Below are 18158 nucleotides of genomic sequence, written 5' to 3'. Positions count from 1 at the left end.
AGAGGGAAGAAAGGATAAAAGGATAAAAAGGAACTGGCTGAAAATGCCCAGAAAGAGAACAAAATATACAATAAAAAGCTTTTCCCACAGGCAGATAAAATGTAATGAAACAGATAGTGTTGGAATGGACATCTCCAAAATCTCCTTACCACACACATGATGTGAGACAGGATGCCCCCAGAAAAACCAATCAGGGCACCCACAATGGTTAATAAATTGTTGTTAAGCAGGAATCCTTCAGCACAGAGAGCCCAGCCAGAATAGCTGTTCAAGACAGTAATAACAACAGGCATGTCGGCCCCCCCAATGGCGGCTGTCAAAGTAACTCCCTGTGGAAAGTGGGGGAAAGTCAAAATTGAAATATTAATGCGGGCAGTATCACCAACTCAAAACATTTGTAACTAGAATCCAGAGGTTGCAGACGTTCTCTCTTACTTTAAAACAAAACCCGTAGAATCTTTTAGACATACCAAACATAGCATCAAAATAAAACAAAATTTAGATGATTACACAGACAATGCTCTACTTATGAACAGGTGGCATTCCAAGAGACTGTAAGTCCATGAAGTATAAAATAACTTGCACAGTAAAATTATTACTTTACAGTATGCAAGGGGATCTGAAGACAGTGAAGTCTGGAGAAGACAGGAAAGGATTAGGTCCCAGCATACTGCTTACATAAGTGGGGTGCCAGAAACCCTTTCTATTTTCTACTGAGTTCTGGGGACTTCTAGGTTAGACATATGGACAAATTTGTTGAAAACGGAAAAAAGTTTGCAACTTGGAAGTTTTAAAGTAATGTAGTATATCTCTGAATGTATTTTTTCAGAGATTTCTTGACTTACGACCTCAGTAAGGACCAGAAAAACCATCATAAAGCAGTGCAGTCATTAAGCAAAACATTGTATGACTGCAACTTGTGACCTTCCCTGTCAGTTTTCCCATTGTCTTTGCTTGTTGGAAGCCAGTTGAGAAAGTCGCGAAGTGTGGGATACTGCAACCATCCTAAATGCACAATGATTGTCAAGTGCCTGAATTACAATCACATGACCACAGGGATGCTACAATGGTCATTATGTGTGAGGATTGCTTGTAAGTCACTGTTATCAGTGCTCCTGTAAATTTGGCACTAAACAAATGGTCATGAATCAAGAACTAATTGAATTCATAATTGAGTTTTTAATATGTCTATGAGGACAGCCTAAAAGAATTCCACAAACGATTACTCAGATATCTTCTTTCTTTATAAAGAACTTATTTACCGTATTTTTCAGAGTATAAGACGCACCTTTTTCCCCTCAAAAAAGGGACTGAAAATCTAGGTGCATCTTATACACTGAATACAGGATTTTTTGCCACCCAAAACCCGGCCCCTTCGTCAAAATGGCCATGCCTTGCCTTTAGGAGGTTTCCAGAGTGCTCCTGGGGGCTGGGGAGGGCAGAAATGAGTGAAAATCTGGCCTTTTTTGCTCACTTCCCCCCCCTCCAGCCCCCAGGAACACTCTACAAGCCTCCTAAATTCATGCCCTTTTGGGGGGGGGGAAACAGCCCCGTTTTCACAAAAAATGGGCCATTTTTGGGAGGTCTGCAGAGTACCAAAACATTTTTTTAATTTGCCTCTTCTAAATCTTGGTGCGTCTTATACTCTAAAAAATACAGTAATTTCAAAAACTCTGCATATCCTTGAAACAAGACTTAACCTCAAAAAGAAATCTCCAGATATGTTGGATTGTAATTCCTGGAATTCCTAGATATCTAGCCAGGATTCCTGGGAATTCTGATCAAACAAGGCTAGAGAAAGCCGCTTAAATCATAAGGTCAAGTTAAAGAGAATTTTTGTATGTGAATTTGCAGGTGGAAATTGGAACTGGAACATCCCCAATAAATCCCCAGCTTTAATATAAAGTTTTGGATTGTCATGTTTTTAAATTGTTTAAATCATTGTTTCCACTGTTGTTTTGCTCTTATCAGGAACAAGTTTTTCTTAATCAGTGACTGAAAATTTATCCATCCCATGAATTCTAAATCTGGCCTTTTTTAAAAAAAAAACAATTCTTTAAAGATGACTCTCATATTCTTTCTCTATCTCTATTTAGTTCTGTTACGCAAGCTTCCTTTTCCATAGCTTTGTTTCCCATACTATTGAGCATTTTTGCTATCTTTCTCGGAAAAGATTTCTGAATTTATATCCTCATTAAAAATGTGTATTGACCCAAAAGACTTCAAAAATGCCTCCACTACATATATGATCTTTGTTGTTATTTATTTCTCCACCCAAAGCGTCCTGAAAGCCACATTGCAGCCCTCGTGGCTACGATCAGACACTCCTGCTCTTAAAGTCTCTGTTTTTCCCCCATTGAAAAATTGCATCAACAGTTCGGAGACGTGAAGAGGTTCTTAACACCACTTGCAATCATCAGACCGGTTCTATGTTTCTTGATAGGCTTAAGAATTCATACCAAATTAAAAGCTCTTTAGAATTCTCTGTGCTCAGAAGAAAGGACTGATCAGGTTATTTACCACACGTGGTGAAAATTTGGAATATCTATTCATAATTTATTATAGATTCACACTTACCATTACGGCAGACAGAGCAGATACAGATCCTAAGCAAGTCAACCCTGTTGTGTAACTTGGATCCATCATGTACGGAACCATTCCACCTATGCTTAATGTTAACAAACTAGCATTCAGTAAGTGTCGTCCTGGTAAGAGGAGTGGGGCAGAATTCAGGATACCTATGAATGTGAAAACAATTTAAGTTCTGGAACTAATCAGACACAACAAAAAAAGATCAGGATGAATCCCACAACCCAATATCGGATCTCTTTTTTTCCTCTGTCATATTAACAAAACTACATCCTATACTTAACAATTACTATAGGTTGTCCACATGGACCAGATACTTGGCTAAACATTGTTTTTCTACTATTTATCACACCATTATTTCAGTGATAATGGCCTTATGAAACAGAATGCAAAGCTGCCAAGAGAGTCAATCAAAACACCTGAAATGTTTTTCTGATGAGACCAGTCTATCAGGGCATCCTGGTTTATCCAATTGTGGGACGGAGCATACTGCTTCCATTTTCGTCTTTCAGCCCCAATCCAGGAGCCTTCTCAGGCAGTCGCTTTCGCAACAAACTATTTTTGGGTTGCATTTACGTTTACCAACTTTATTTCTTTGTCGGTAAACATAAACTCAACACAAAAATACCTGAACGTATGACAAACCTTTATTTACTTAATAGATTTATATCCTTCCAGGAGCTCAAGGTATGCTCCTGGGCCAGCTGTCGACAGAACGTACAACCATAGAGCGTACGCCCAGAGCGGCCACTGCCAGAAGACTCGGTTTGGAAGCCGCCAAAAAAGCTATGCTGGGATGGTGGTGGTGGTGGCAGCGGAGGTGCCCTGGCTCTGCAGGGAGAGCTGGGCCAGGGCGTCGTGGGGTTGGGAGGCGCGGGAGCAGAACAGCCGTTCGTGCAACCCCCCCTCTCCAGCCATGCAGAGCGCCATTCACTGGCATTTCAAAGGCGCCAAGCCACGGGAGCCGGGCGGCAGCAAACAGGTGCTCATGCGGCTTGGCGATACCCCTAAGTCAGTGAATGGTGCTGTGCCCGGCTGGAAAGGGGGTTTGCCAGGTGGCTGCTTGTGAGCATGATCGCTTCATGGCTGTTGTGTTGTGCTGCTGCGACAGCGCAACACAACCATTTGCCCATGAGGCTGTGCCCGGCTCTTTGGGAGCCCGCTCGCAAGAGAGCAGCCACCCGGCAACCCCCCACTTCAGCTGGGCACAGCGCTGCTCACCAACCTATCGGTATCTCAAAGGCACCAAGCAACGCAATCACTTTTGCCTCCCCCCCCCCCGGTTCCCGTGGCTTGGCACCTTCGGGACACCGCTAGGTTGGTAAGCGGCACTCTGCCTGGCCGGAGATGGGGGGTTGTCCAAGGGGCTTATTTGCAGGGGAGGGCTTATATCTTTGCCCACTAGAAAAATATGGCATTCCTTATTATCAGGACATGGCATATTTTTGGGGAAACACGGTAGTGCTATTCAGTATTGTAGGCAGAGACATGAGACTGGAAATAATTTACAGGTTCAGAGGACTGCCCTCCTAAGGAAATCTAAAATCCCATATTTTAATTAAAACAAACGCTAGGACTTAGGCCGCCATAAATATTGCCTGCATTAATACTTTGTATTTTGCAGCTCTCCCAAATACATGAGAAAAAAACTTTCCCAAGTATTTCTGTTCAATTATACTTTGCAGCTGTTTCTCAGGTGATCAACATAATCCTCAGTGTGTAAGTAAGTACACCTGGGCCCTACACCATCTAGGTCCATCTTGTCAATTGTTAAGCAGAACATGGTTCTCTCTGACATGTTAGTTTTCCATATGCAGCACATTTTGATGCATGTGAAGGAACAATGGAATCCATAAGCCCATATATGGATCAATTCCGGGGTTGGTTGCTGGGGGTTCGCAGAGGTTCAGGAGAACCTCTAGCTAAGATTCTGTGCAGTTTGGAGAATCCCCAAATCCCACTCCTGGCTGGCCCCACCCACCCCACCCCTCCCAGGAGTTCCTATTGTGCATGCAGGTAAGTGCAGGGCACGTGTGGAGGCTTGGGGAAGGCGATAAATGGGCTTATCAGAAGTTCGTTTCCAGCTTCCAGGCGGTGTCTGGAGTTTGGGGAAGCTGTTTTCGCCCCCCCCCTTCCCGAGGCTTGAGGAAAGCCTCCAGAGCCTGGGGAGGAGTGGTGAGTTCCGGATCCCGTTGCAATTAGTATGCTACAATGTGCCACGCACACACTCTTCTAAAAAAAGAGCACAGTGTGGAAGAGAAAGGGGAATTTACCCTGTAGTTTTCCATAAGCAACAAGAGAGCCACTGAAGGTTACACCTCCTATGTATGTGCCAAGATAGGCCACAATCATTGTGAGGCTTGCAGCTGGATCAGTTGCAAAATGGGGAAATTCAATCATGTACTCTGCGACACAAGTGAGAACAGCAGCCAAGCCAACCAAGCTATGGAAAGCAGCCACTAGCTGAGGTAAATCTGAAATCTGGATACGTTTAGCAATTGTCAGACCTGCAGGAAGAAGAAAAAAAACAGCTGCATGTTAACTGTGAAAGGGGATAACACTGCTCCATAATTCAGATCAATAATTCAGATCACAGGAATAAATGCTGCTTCAACCTCAGCATGACTTTTAATCTCTGTGATTGGTGTTTTGTCCTTTAATTATATTTAATCAGAAATATATTCTGAGGAATCTGAGGGTCTAAACACAAAAAGCTAAGTTGCAGGTTTCTATCACATTCTAACAGTCCTATAACTTTTTCAAGGGGACCTCCTTTCCCATGACCTAACTGCAAACGCCACGACTGAATTAGGTAACTCTTCCAAATAATGCAAATCCTTTTGCTTTGCACTTACCTATGGTGCCACCAAGGGCCATCGCACCCGACATCTGGGCCAGAAGCTCAACTGATGGTTTTAGACTTCCCAGGGTAGCTGCCAAACCTCCAGCAACACCTATCATACCCAAAGCATTGCCAAGTCGAGCTGTTCCTTGGGTAGAAAGGCCAGCCAGGGCACCAACACAGCACAATCCTGAACCCAGGTACATCATCTTTAAAAGATGAAAATAATATAGACATATTTTTTTTAGAAAGGACTTAAAATTGTAGATTTGACTGGGGTACAAAGCACTGCTTAGTTGGGTTTCAAAATCCTCACAGCAGATGCTGCGCATGCTGCTTTCTCTTCAAATATATTTCTGCCCAAATTTTAAGCAAATCTGCCAGTTTGCAATGGAGTGGACTAATGCCCGAAGGAAGTCCGTTCTGCTTGTTCAAAATTGTTCCAATATTATCAGCGCCAAGAAAAGGCAGAGCTGATTATAAAATTTATACAGAAGACCTCTGGACAATCAAATTAATTCTCAACATAATACATTTTACATAACGATTGGCTGCAAAGGAAAAGAAACATGCTCATTAGTGATCACAGCTTTTTTTTAAATATCAATACAGTTTTTTGCCTGTGCTAGATCAAGCTTTGTCATCCAATGCAACTGAAAAAGAATGTGTTCTACTCAATGGAATTTGTCATTAGGATAATGCTGGGGCTAATTTGATTTGGGGACAAAGAAATATTCTAAGACATGTGTACTTTCTTCTGTACAACTTCACCTTGAAGCCAAATCCCTATCTGAAAAAACACACAAACCACGGTTAAAGGTAACCAAGACTTCCTTTTAACCTGAAAGCCTTTTCTGAAGATGGCTTCTTATATTCAAGAGTAGTAACAACAGACTTCTGAAATTGCTACAAAGAGTATACCATATTTTTCAGAGTATAAGATGCACCAGAGTATAAGACACACCATGGTTTTGAAGAAGCAAATTAAAAAAAAACTTTTTACACTCTGCAAAACTCCCAAAAATGGCCCATTTTTCACAAAAACGGCCCCATTTTTCACAAAAATTGGCCCGTTTTTTCCAAAAAAAAGGCATGAATAGCCTTTAGGAGTTTGTAGAGTGCTCCTGGGGGGTGCCCCCCCCCCAAAAAACGAGCAAAAAACAGTCCATTGTTCGCAAAAACGGGCCCGTCTTTTGTCAAAAAGAAATGCATGCATAGCCTTTAGGAGGCTTATAGAGTGCTTCTGGGGGCTGGGGGGGCGAAATTGAGCAAAAAACAGCCGGTTTTTCACTCATTTCTGCCCTCCCCAGCCACCAGCAGCTCTCTGAAAGCCTTCTACAGGCTCTACACGGCCATTTTGGTGAAGAGGGTGGGCTTTCAGGAGGCAAAAAATGCTGTATTCAGATATAAGACGCACCCAGATTTTCAGCCTCTTTTCAGCCTCTTTTTTGAGGGAAAAAGGTGCCTCTTATACTCCGAAAAAATATGGTAAGGACTTTTGAGGCTACCAACTTCCAATTCTGTCAACTGTCACTAAAGGATTGTATTAACATAGAAAATGAAGTTTTTGAAAGTAAAGATATTCTTAAATAGCTTTCTTCTTTCTTCCTACCAAGATTATACCAAGGAGTTATACATTTCGCTACCTATATCACTGTGGCACAACTGCTAATTATGTAAGTATTATATTGGGCACTGCCGGTTCCAATTTCATCTCAGTAAAGGAAACTATAGCTGGCCTATTTAGTGTTTTACTTAAACAATTAACTTAAAACACACATCAAAACAAGAAACACAAATTATTATCAGTCTACAATCCATTTGCAAGGATACAGTTCTCAACTTACAACCACAATTGGAACCAGGACTTCTGTCACTAAGCAAGGTGATCATTACTTTGATTGTGTGATTTTGCAAGCTTTTTGTTATAGACATGAAGTAAATCACATGGTCATTAAGCTATTCTGGATTTCCCCACTGATTGCTAGTAAAACTGTCCGGAAAGTTTGCAAATAGCAAACATGCGGCTGCACAGGACATTGCGACCATCATAAATACATGCTAGTTGCCAAATGACTGAATTTTTATAATGTGATTTTGGAGGTGCTGCAGTGGTCACAAGTGTGAGGACAGGTTGTAAGTCGCTTGTTTCAGCACCAGTGTAACTTTGAATGTTTACTAAACAAATGGTTGTAAGTCAAGTACGATCAGTGCTTATATATGAGGTACTATAAACGATATCCTACATGTGCTGGGCTCCCTTTTCATCTTAGCAAGCATAGAAAGACATCAGACAAGGATAAGATTGACTACATCTTAGCAAATCAACATCAGATGGTCTTTTAATAATCTGTTCACAGGACTGTAGGCGTGTATAAAAAATGGATTCTATGGATGCCTGAGCAACTTTCGTACCTGTTCAATGTTATAACCGCTTTGCAGTGCTGTCCCATATCCTCCTATGAACAAACCAGCAGGCAACAAATATAAATAGTTGAATTCAGGAGGGTCAGTAGGCCGCTTGAACATATCCAGCATTCTCTGAGTGACCAGGAAACCACCTATTTCACACACAAAAAATAAATAAATAATAATAATTAGGTTCTGAAAAGTAAGAGGTGCTTTAAAACATGGGCTAATTTAAATTCAATTAAATAGCACTTAGACCTTATATACCACTTCATAGTGCTTTTACAGTCCTCTTTAAGCGGTTTACAGAGTCAGCATATTGCCCCAAACAATTTAGGTCCTCATTTTACCCACCTCGGAAGGATGGAAGGCTGAGTCAACCTTGAAATTGTCCAATTTCCAAATAGGAAATTGTCAGTCTCCCTATGAAGGACTATTATCTGGCTATGCAACATTTTGATGCAGGCAAGAAAAGCAAGGAATAATTCAGAGCAATTATTATTATTGGAACATTTGACATGTACATGAAAACAATGGAGTAGCTCAAGAAACCTTTAAGCTGAAGATTATTGGAAAATCTTGAAGCACTGGCTATAAATTGTACCAAAAAACATGCAAAGAAGCCAGGTCAGATCTAGAATGGAAGACATTCCATTTACAACATGTGATGTATTTTGTGGCTATTGCCCAAAAGCTTCAAACACACTTTTTGGGCTAGAATCTCTCAAGCTCTCCTAGCACTCAAGAAAATTGCACCTTTTGAGCTATTCTATTCAGCACCACTTTTGAAGGCACGGGTTTCCTGAAGATAGGAAGATAGGAAAGCTAGGAACTGTTTGGTACCTGCAATGTTGACAGAGGAAATAAAAGCAGCAAGGACAGCAAGGCCCTGAGGCAGAGTTCCAGGTAGGTATTCCCCTCCCATCAGCGCTAATCCGCCAACAGCAGTCAGTCCTGTTCAAAAAGAAAACATCAACAGCACTGAAATCCTTGTAGCAAAAGAGAAGTGCTTCTGTTTGCAAGATGTAATTCTGATTATCATGACTAATTAGTACCAACATATCCTCCACAAAATGCATTTTAAGTCTTTAATTACATAGGTGGACTCCTCACGGTACTGATGCCAAAGTATGTTCTTTCATTTCCTCAGTCCTTCTCTCTGTTGAACTCTCCTTTGCTTTCCATTCCGTATGTATGTATGTATATATGTATATAAAGTTTGTTTTCCCTTTACATACAATCAGTGCTTAGTGAACAGCACTGGTTCAATTCATTTATTAATTAATAATTAATTAATAAACAATAAATTAATAATACTTATTAATTTCCTAATTTCTATCCCTTTTATCCAACCATTAATAAAGCAAGTTCCGAGTTCAAAAATATTCTGTGTCTTCTTTTTCTTTCATCTTCAGTGTTAATCTGTCCATTTCTGCATAGTTCAATATTTTTTAAATTATAATCTTCTTCCGTAGGTGTTTCCTTGCTTTTCCAGTGTTGTGAAAATACAATTCTTGCTGCTGTTAAAACATGCAACATCAAATATACATTCCCTTTATCACATTTTTCTGGTACTATAGCTAACCAAAATAGTTCTGACTTAAAATCTATATGCTGTCTTAACATTTTTTTGTAACAAAATATGCATTTTTGTCCAGAAATTTTTTGCTTTCCTTCGCTTTCCATTCCTGTTATAAAAGTAGCTCTTGTACTTTTGAAGGGAGCTTTGTGGGTCTACGGCAGTGGTGGGTTGCAGGTGGTACGCCCCGGTACGGGCATACCGGAGCCTGCCCGGAGTACCGGGTACCATTCCGATACAGTGCTCCAGAGGGACCACCCGCCAGCGCTCCTGTGTTTTAAAGCTGTTGGCACTTCCGTGCACGTGCATGGCGCATACAGCACCTGCACAACGCTCCGCTGAGCAGCTGGAGCGTCGCAGAAGCTTGCGGAAGCATCGTTTCCAGCTACAACGCATGCACGCGCCATGTGCATACATGTGGGTGATGCCAAGGCCGCTGGAACGGGATCCGGAACCCACTACTGGTCCCGACTGATCAAAAGAACCCTCCCCGAGGCATTACTAACTTTAGCCTTAACCTCCCTTTAATTGTATCCCTTATAAAGACGATATAAAATACAATGCAATTGAACAAAGAATGGCTAGATCAAAATTATTTCACTGTGTGCAATTCTTTGGTACTCAGGTAGTCCTCAAATTATGACTACAATTGAGCCCAAAATGTATGTTGTTAAGTGAGAAATGTGTTGGGTGAGCTTTGTCTCATTTTACAACTCTTCTTGCCAGATTTGTTTAAGTGAATTGCTGCAGTTCTTAAATTAGTACCACGGTTGTTAAGTGAGTCCGGTTTCCCCATTGACTTTGTTTGTCAGGTCAAAAAAGGGGATCACATGACTCCAGGACGCTGCAACCGTCATAAATGTGAGTCAGTTGTCAAGCCTCCAAATGTAAATCACATGACCATGGAGATATTGCAACGGTGATCAATATGAAAAAATGGTCATAAGTCTTTTTTTTCCAGGGCTGTCGTAACTTCAAATGGTCACTAAATGAATTGTTGTAAGTCAAGGATTATCTGTATTCAGGTAGACATCAACTTACAATCATTCATTTACAATACAATACAATACAATACAATAGTAGAGTTGGAAGGGACCTTGGAGGTCTTCTACTCCAACCCCCTGCCTAGGCAGGAAGCCCTTTACCGTTTCAGGCAAATAGCTATCCAACATCTTCTTAAAGACTTCCAGTGTTGGGGCATTCACAACTTCTGGAGGCCAGCTGTTCCACTGATTAATTGTTCTCACTGTCAGGAAATTTCTCCTCAGTTCTAAGTTGCTTCTCTCCTTGATTAGTTTCCACCCATTGCTTCTTGTTCTACCCTCAGGTGCCTTGGAGAATAGTTTGACTCCCTCTTCTTTATGGCAACCCCTGAGATATTGGAACACTGCTATCCTGTCTCCCCTAGTCCTTCTTTCTCTTAAGCTAGACATACCCAGTTCCTGCAACCGTTCTTCATATGTTTTAGCCTCCAGTCCCCTAATCATCTTTGTTGCTCTTCTCTGCACTCTTTCTCTACATCTTTTCTACATCGTGGCGACCAAAACTGAATGCAGTATTCCAAGTGTGCCCTTACCAAGGCCTTATAAAGTGGTATTAACACTTCACGTGATCTTGATTCTATCCCTCTGTTGATGCAGCCTAGAACTGTGTTGGCTTTTTTGGCAGCTGCTGCACACTGCTGGCTCATATTTAAATGGTTGTCCACTAGGACTCCAAGATCCCTTTCACAGTTACTACTGCTGAGCAAGGTACCACCTATACTGTACCTGTGCATTCCATTTTTGTTGCCTAAATGTAGAACCTTCCTTCATCTGTCACAGCATCTCCCTTGACAACCAGTATTTTTTTTTGTTTAGGATAATTTATAGTGCCGCCTACTCACACATGGCGACACAAGGCGGCTTACAAGAATATAAAAACCTGATATAAAAACCAATAAAACTAATAAGAGAATCATATAATAAATTAATAAAATCATTGAATAAAATAACCCCCTGCCCCAGAGACAACACATCACATAAGCTATTTAATGGGCTCCATCCCGCTCTGCGTTCCCCAGGCCCACTGGCAGAACCAGGTCTTATGATGCTTGCAGCATCCTGGGGTCATCGGATCATCATCTGCAATGTTCCCAAATGGCAAGCAAAGCCAATGGGGGAAGCCGTATTTGCTTAACGAATTTGCATAATTCACTTAACAACTGCAGTGATTCACTAAATAAACCTTCCTCTCGCCAAAAGGTTGTAAAATCAGACAAGACTCACTTAACAACCTCATTGGCTGGCAACAGGAATACTGATGCCAATTCTGGTCATAGATCAAGGACCACCTGTAGTTATTTGCTATTGTTGTTGTTGTTCGTTGTGAAGTTGTCTGACTCATCACGACCCCATAGACAAGGTTCCTCCAGGCCTTCCCGTCCTCTACCATCCTCCGGAGTCCATTTAAACTCACGCCTACTGCTTCGGTGACTCCATCCAGCCACCTCATTCTCTGTCGTTCCCTTCTTCTTTTGCCCTCAATCTTTCCCAGCATTAGGCTCTTCTCCAGTGAGTCCTTCCTTCTCATTTGGTGGCCAAAGTATTTGAGTTTCATCTTCAGGATCTGGCCTTCTAAAGAGCAGCCAGGGTTGATCTCCTCTAGGAGTGACCTGTTTGATTATCTTGCAGTCCAAGGGACTCACAGGAGTCTTCTCCAGCACCATAGTTCAAAGGCCTTTGCTATACATAGTCTTAAAGGCTTGATTTTGTACTTTCAGATCTTTTCATGGATTAGCAACATGCAACAGACGTTTCTCTACCAAACCTTTGTTTTAAGAACATCATATGCCCGCAGCTAGTCAACAAAAGGTTATCATATTAAGAAATGTGTTGCCTACAAACATCTACCCAATGCATACCTTCTTATTCCTTCTTATAGAACTGAGGAGAAATTTCCTGACAGTTAGAACAATTAATCAGTGGAACAGCTTGCCTCCAGAAGTTGTGAATGCCCCAACACTGGAAGTCTTTAAGAAGATGCTGGATAGCCATTTGTCTGAAATGGTATAGGGTTTCCTGCCTAGGCAGGGGGTTGGACTAGAAGACCTCCAAGGTCCCTTCCAACTCTGCTATTGTATGGTATTGTATTGTATTATTGTATTATGAAATCTATGCTGTATTGCTATAGAGCAAAGCAGAGAGAATATGCAGAGGCTATTAGCAAAAGATGAACTCAGTACAGGAAAGTCAAACAAAATGAGAAAGAACTTAAAACTGCTCGGCTTTTAGGAGGGAGAGAAGGGGAAATATTGTCAGTTTTTCAAGATTCTGTTGAATCTTAGCCATTTCTTATTCTGTCTTTATTTTTATATATACCGTATTTTTCGGAGTATTTTCCCTCAGAAAAGAGGCTGAAAATCTGGGTGCGTCTTATACACTGATTCATTTTCTGCCACCCGAAACCCCACCCCTTTCACCAAAATGCCCGTGCATAGCCTTTAGGAGGCTTGCAGAGTGCTCCTGGGGGCTGGGGAGGGCAGAAATGAGCGAAAAATGAGCCGCTTTTTGCTCAATTTTGCCCCCCTCCCCCTCTGCAAGCCTCCTTAAAGCTATGCAGGTCCTTTTTTTGACAAAAAACCAGGCCGTTTTTGGGAGGTCTGCAGAGTGCAAAACCTTTTTTTTCATTTACCTCTTCAAAATCTTGGTGCGTCTTATACTCTGACGCGTCTTATACTCCTCCGCATCTTATACTCTGGGGCGTCTTATACTCCGAAAAATACAGTATATAGATAATTCAGCAAACATATCTACAATTTCTTTCTCCGCCTATTTTCCACACATCAATGGGTTGAGCTGAGAGTGACTGGCCCCAAGTCACCCAGCCAGCTTTCATATCTAAGTCAGATATGAACTAGAACTCGAAGTCCATTTCCATGCCTGGCCTACTCAAAGAGTTGATGATTCAAAGATCGCCATGATGTTTTGGCAACATCTTGGCCAATGAGTAGTTGGAATGTGGCATAGTCCTGTAACATTAAATATACCTGAGGAGTAACCATGGGTGGAATGCAGAGTTAGAAGCTTATTAGTAAATATGGCAATCCATCCTTTGGACCAAATTAAGGATTGGTACAAAGATTTTAGCCTACTTAGTCTGCTTCGCAAGTGCCATAAACAGTGCAAAAATTAACTCTGGGAGACTTAGGCTTCTAGGAGATAAGAATTGAAAGTTCTGCAGTACCATGTTTCCCCCAAAATAAGACAGGGTCTTATTTTCTTTTGTCCCCACGAAATATGGTCTTGGGCTTATTATAGGGAGAGGGCTTATTGTTTTGGGGTTGCCGGAGAGAGAGTCTTCTGGACAGAGAGTCTTCCGGCAGCCAGCCCACAACCATAGAGTGCATTCTAGAGCGGCCGCTGCTGGAAGACTTGGCAGCCGGGTTTTAGAGTTTGGAAGCCAGAGAAGAAGTTATGCTCGGAGCGCCGCCGTAGCGGCACCCTGGCCCTGCAGGGAGAGCTGGGAGGCATGCTTGCTGGGGGCGGAACAGGCCCTTGCGCAACTCTTCTCCAGCCGGGCAGAGCTCCATGCACTGACCTAGGGGGTATCCCTAATGTGCCAAGCCGCGGGAGCTGGGGGGCAGGCAGAGCACCATGTGCCTTGGCGCCTTAGGGATACCCCCTAGGTCAGTGAATGGCGCTCTGCCCGGCTGGAGAGGAGGTTTGCTGGGTGGCTGCTTGTGAGAGTAGTCACCTCATGGCTGCTTTGCCCCTGAGGCTGTGCCCGGCTCTTCGGGAGCCCGCTCGCAAGAGAGCAGCCACCTAGCAACTCCGTCCTCTGGCCAGGCAGAATGCCACTTCCCAACCTAGCAGTATCCTGAAGGCGCCAAGCAACATGAGCGCCTTTCCCCCCGGCTCCTGCGTCTTGGCACCTCCGGGATTCAGCTAGGTCAGTGAGCGGTGCTCTGCCTGGCCAGAGGGGGGGGGGGTTGTCAAGGGGGCTTATTTTCAGGGTGGGCTTATATATTAATGTGGCAAGGCCTTAGTTTCAGGACATGTCGTATTTGGGGGGAAACACGGTATTTCTAAACTTATTTAGGATCTGAATTGATAGGTTTTGTTTATTGTTGGGTGACTACAAGAGCAAATCATAGATAAGGCAAAGTACAGTAGGTCTAGATTAGGGGCATCGTTTGGAATACATTCTCTAGCAGAAAGTATGAACTGTAAGCAACTGTACCCTCAAACAGACAATTGTAACTAACACATAACTCAGATTCACAGTAATTTCATTCACATATTTTTAATGTATAGAATTTCTTCTCAATCGGTTAAAAACAGAAATATTAATGTTCAAAAGAAATATTGGCACCAAATGTACCTCTTCCTGGATAGGGTGGTCCATCAGACCCTCATGTCCTAGTCAACTCATGCTTTATATTGTAATGCACTGTGCATGGAACTGCCCTCGAGAACCACTCAGAAACCTCAATTGGTTCAGAACACAGCGCAGCCAATTATGCCTTGATATACCCATGTGATACCGCCACTCCACAATCTAGATTGGTTGCCAGTTTGCTTCCAAGTGTGATTCAAGATGCTGGGTATGGCGTATAAAGCCCTAAATGGCATAGGGCTTGTTATCTGAGGGACTGCCTATCTGCTATAGGGACGCAGTGGCTCAGTGGCTAAGACACTGAGCTTGTCAATCAGAAGGTTGATAATTCAGCAGTTCGAATCTCTAGCACCACGTAACGGAATGAGTTCCCATTACTTGTCCCAGCTTCTGCCAACCTAACAGTTCGAAAGCACATAAAAAGTGCAAGTAAAAAAATAGGGACCACCTTGGTGGGAAGGTAACAGCGCTCCATGCTGTTACCTTCGGCGTTTAGTTATGACCATGGAGAAGTTTTCAGACAGCACTGTCTCTTCGGCTTAGAAATGGAGATGCACACAGGCTCTAGAGCCGGAAATGAGTAGCACACGTGTGTGGGGGAACCTTTACCTTTACTATCTGCTACAGAGTGTGTTCAATTGATTTCAGCTGACAGAGTTAGGGTATTCCAGGTTCTTTCAATCAAAGAAGACTCAGGAAGCACACCTCCTCTGTGGCAATGCCTGCCCTCTGCTGGCATTCTGCAGGGCCATAACGACCTGATTGATATCCCAGACCTTGGCCTGTTGGCTGTTGAATGTTTGCATTATTACTGAATTTGCTAACTGCTTCTTTGCTAGTTCTTGTTTTTGTTACACAGTAGGTCTGTTTTTTTTTATTCTAGCCACCCAAAATCAGCTCAGTACCAAATCAAATCAAATCAATAAAGTAATCGTCGTACCTGAGATGGCATTCGTCACTGACATGAGTGGTGAATGAAGGGCAGGAGTCACGCCCCACACAGTATGATATCCAACAATTCCAGCCAAGCCAAAGGTTGTCACCATCTGAGTGAAAGCTGAATTTGGAGAGGCAATTCCCAGCCCAAGCAAGCTAGCAATTCCTGTAAAACAAAACAAAACATATTCAGCCTTTTGGAATACTGCAATCACCTTCCTGTGAATGGGGGCTAAGATGACCATTGCTTGTCTCAGGTAGGTCGTGCTAGAGGCAGAAAGTATATATTAACTAACTGGCTGGCTCTCTATGGAAAACAGCTCCCTTATAAACCGTTGATTGTGAGTTCTCATTAGAGATAGCACACTCAGTTTTCAATCAGTTTCCACGCCCTGAATAAATGAATAAATGAGGTCACCACCCCAAGCAAAAGTGCTAAAGGTATGACTCTAAAAGGGGTTTATCACTTAATATACATTTAGGAAAGCGTCTAGGTCAGAGATGTCAAATTCAGTTTCACTGAGGGCCGCATCAGGGTTGTGTTTGATCTTGAGGGGCCGCAGTGGGTGTGGCTGGGGTGGGCCTGGCCAGCTTAAAGTCACTTGTATTGGGGGGGCACCTGTGGTGGCCTGAATGCTCTGCCAGCAAAAACGGCCTCCTACAAACCTCTGCCAGAGAAAACGGAGCTCGGGAGGGCCATGAGTGCCCCATGCAAGCTCCGTTTTTGGCTGCGACAGCCTCCTGCAACCCTCTTCCAGCAAAAACAGGGCTCTGGCAGAGGTCCCACGGGCCAGCCCTTCACTGTCTGCAGGGCGGCCCAGCAGGCCAGATGTAAGCACCCTGCGGGCAGGATCTGGCCCCTAGGCCTTGAGTTTGACACCCATGGTCCAGGTGAAGGGCACCCCATTTTAATTTTTATTGATGCTAGAAGAAGTCTGGAGACAGGGATCTGAACTACAACGGCATGATGTTAAGAATTGTCCCAGGAAAATGTAGGTCAGGGGTATCAAACTTGCATCGTCATTGTGTCATCACGTGACGTATTGCACATTTTCCCTCTTTGCTAAACTGGGAATGGGCGTAGCCAGCGCATGACACATCCAGCCCGTGGACCGCGAGTTTGACACCCCGGATGTAGGTGAACGGAAAATTTTTAAAATGGCGAGGGGGCAAATAATGACACAATGAAGACCAGAGGGGGATATGGATACAACCAATTTTGTTATATTTATTTTGTACAATGGCAATAAATACTACACTATGGTGCAACTTAGCAATTGCAAGGGGAGAAAAAGACAGTTTGCAGTATAGTCAATCCCTTGTACCTAAAATTCCTGTTGTGCACGCCCATGTAAATTGTTGGAAAACACCTATGATCTAGGAATTAATCCTGGATGAAAATGCTGACCTGCTGTAAATCACTAAGTCTTGGCTGAACTAACAGAGAGGAGAAGAGTCAAACTCTCTGCCTGCTTCTGTCTGCCAAGATTAGATGGTATAGAATGTGGCCTACAGGAATTCTATCTTACTCAACAGATGCCCCACTTGACAGTCTGCCAGCTTTAAGGTCATGCTACTGGATTTGAATGACTGAGTCTATCATCTTGGATTGTTTAACTCCAAGAATTCTCCAGCCAACATGATCTCTGAAGAAAATTCCGGGAATTGATATCCACACATCTGAACGATGCCAAGAATGGAGAAGGTTGCATTTTCTTGGGTTGGGCAAAGCCAACCCTTAACTGTGTCAGCAAATTCCAGAGAAGAAGATGAAGAGTGGCACTCATTTCTTACCTGCTGTATAGGCAGACGCAGAGGTCATTGTTTTCCTGAAAGGTGTAATAGTAGCAGCTTTCTCTGCTTCTAACTCTGCCACTGTCTTCTGCTTCACAGGCGCTGCCTGAGGAATGTTCTTAGGAGGCGGTGCTGGGAAAATCATTTTCCCATCCTAAGAAGAAAAAAGAACTAAGGGCTTAATTAAAAGATCAAGTGATTTACATTAATGAATCAAAAACCACAGTCTCTCAATCAACGAAACCTTCCAGAGGCCCTTTTATCTTCAAAGTTGCAATAGACAAACAAAAAGGAAAATATAAAGGGAGCGGTGACTTTGATATCTAGAGCAGGTGGTTTTTTTTTACTTTTTGATTAAGTTACAGCAGTCTTTAGTAACAGAGCACCCTGAAAATGCTTCAACTCTCATACTTCTTCAAAACTACTGACTAGGATAATCTGATTTGCAATCCTAACGCATCAGAAAGCACATGGCTGGATAAATTAAGATAACAGACAAAGAAACAGCACAAGGCAATTTGTCTTTTGGGAATGAATTCCAGAGTAATTAATACACATACAAATTTTTCTTATTGCAGAAGACAATACACTGACTCCTGTTCTGCTGAATTTGGTTGGCAGGAAGTAAATCAA

The 18158-nt window shown here is 42.7% G+C and overlaps 1 protein-coding gene across 4 annotated transcripts in view; it reads right to left on the bottom strand.

Annotated features, from left to right (window-relative positions):
- NNT (nicotinamide nucleotide transhydrogenase) overlaps nucleotides 1-18158 on the bottom strand; it is a 73103-nt gene that overhangs the window by 20996 nt on the left and 33949 nt on the right. For all 4 annotated transcript variants that reach the window (XM_081940070.1, XM_081940069.1, XM_081940067.1 and 1 more), the window contains exons 10-17: nucleotides 17526-17679; nucleotides 15736-15897; nucleotides 8684-8794; nucleotides 7847-7992; nucleotides 5445-5640; nucleotides 4863-5096; nucleotides 2578-2738; nucleotides 150-329 (exon numbers count right to left, since the gene is read on the bottom strand). In XM_081940070.1, the coding sequence (XP_081796196.1) occupies nucleotides 150-329; nucleotides 2578-2738; nucleotides 4863-5096; nucleotides 5445-5640; nucleotides 7847-7992; nucleotides 8684-8794; nucleotides 15736-15897; nucleotides 17526-17679 (1344 nt within the window). The remainder of the gene's footprint in view (nucleotides 1-149; nucleotides 330-2577; nucleotides 2739-4862; nucleotides 5097-5444; nucleotides 5641-7846; nucleotides 7993-8683; nucleotides 8795-15735; nucleotides 15898-17525; nucleotides 17680-18158) is intronic.

Source organism: Natrix helvetica (genome assembly GCF_964273705.1).
Source record: "Natrix helvetica genome assembly, chromosome: 2".
Taxonomy (NCBI): Eukaryota; Metazoa; Chordata; class Lepidosauria; order Squamata; family Natricidae; genus Natrix; species Natrix helvetica.
This window is presented reverse-complemented; position numbering and strand designations above follow the sequence as displayed.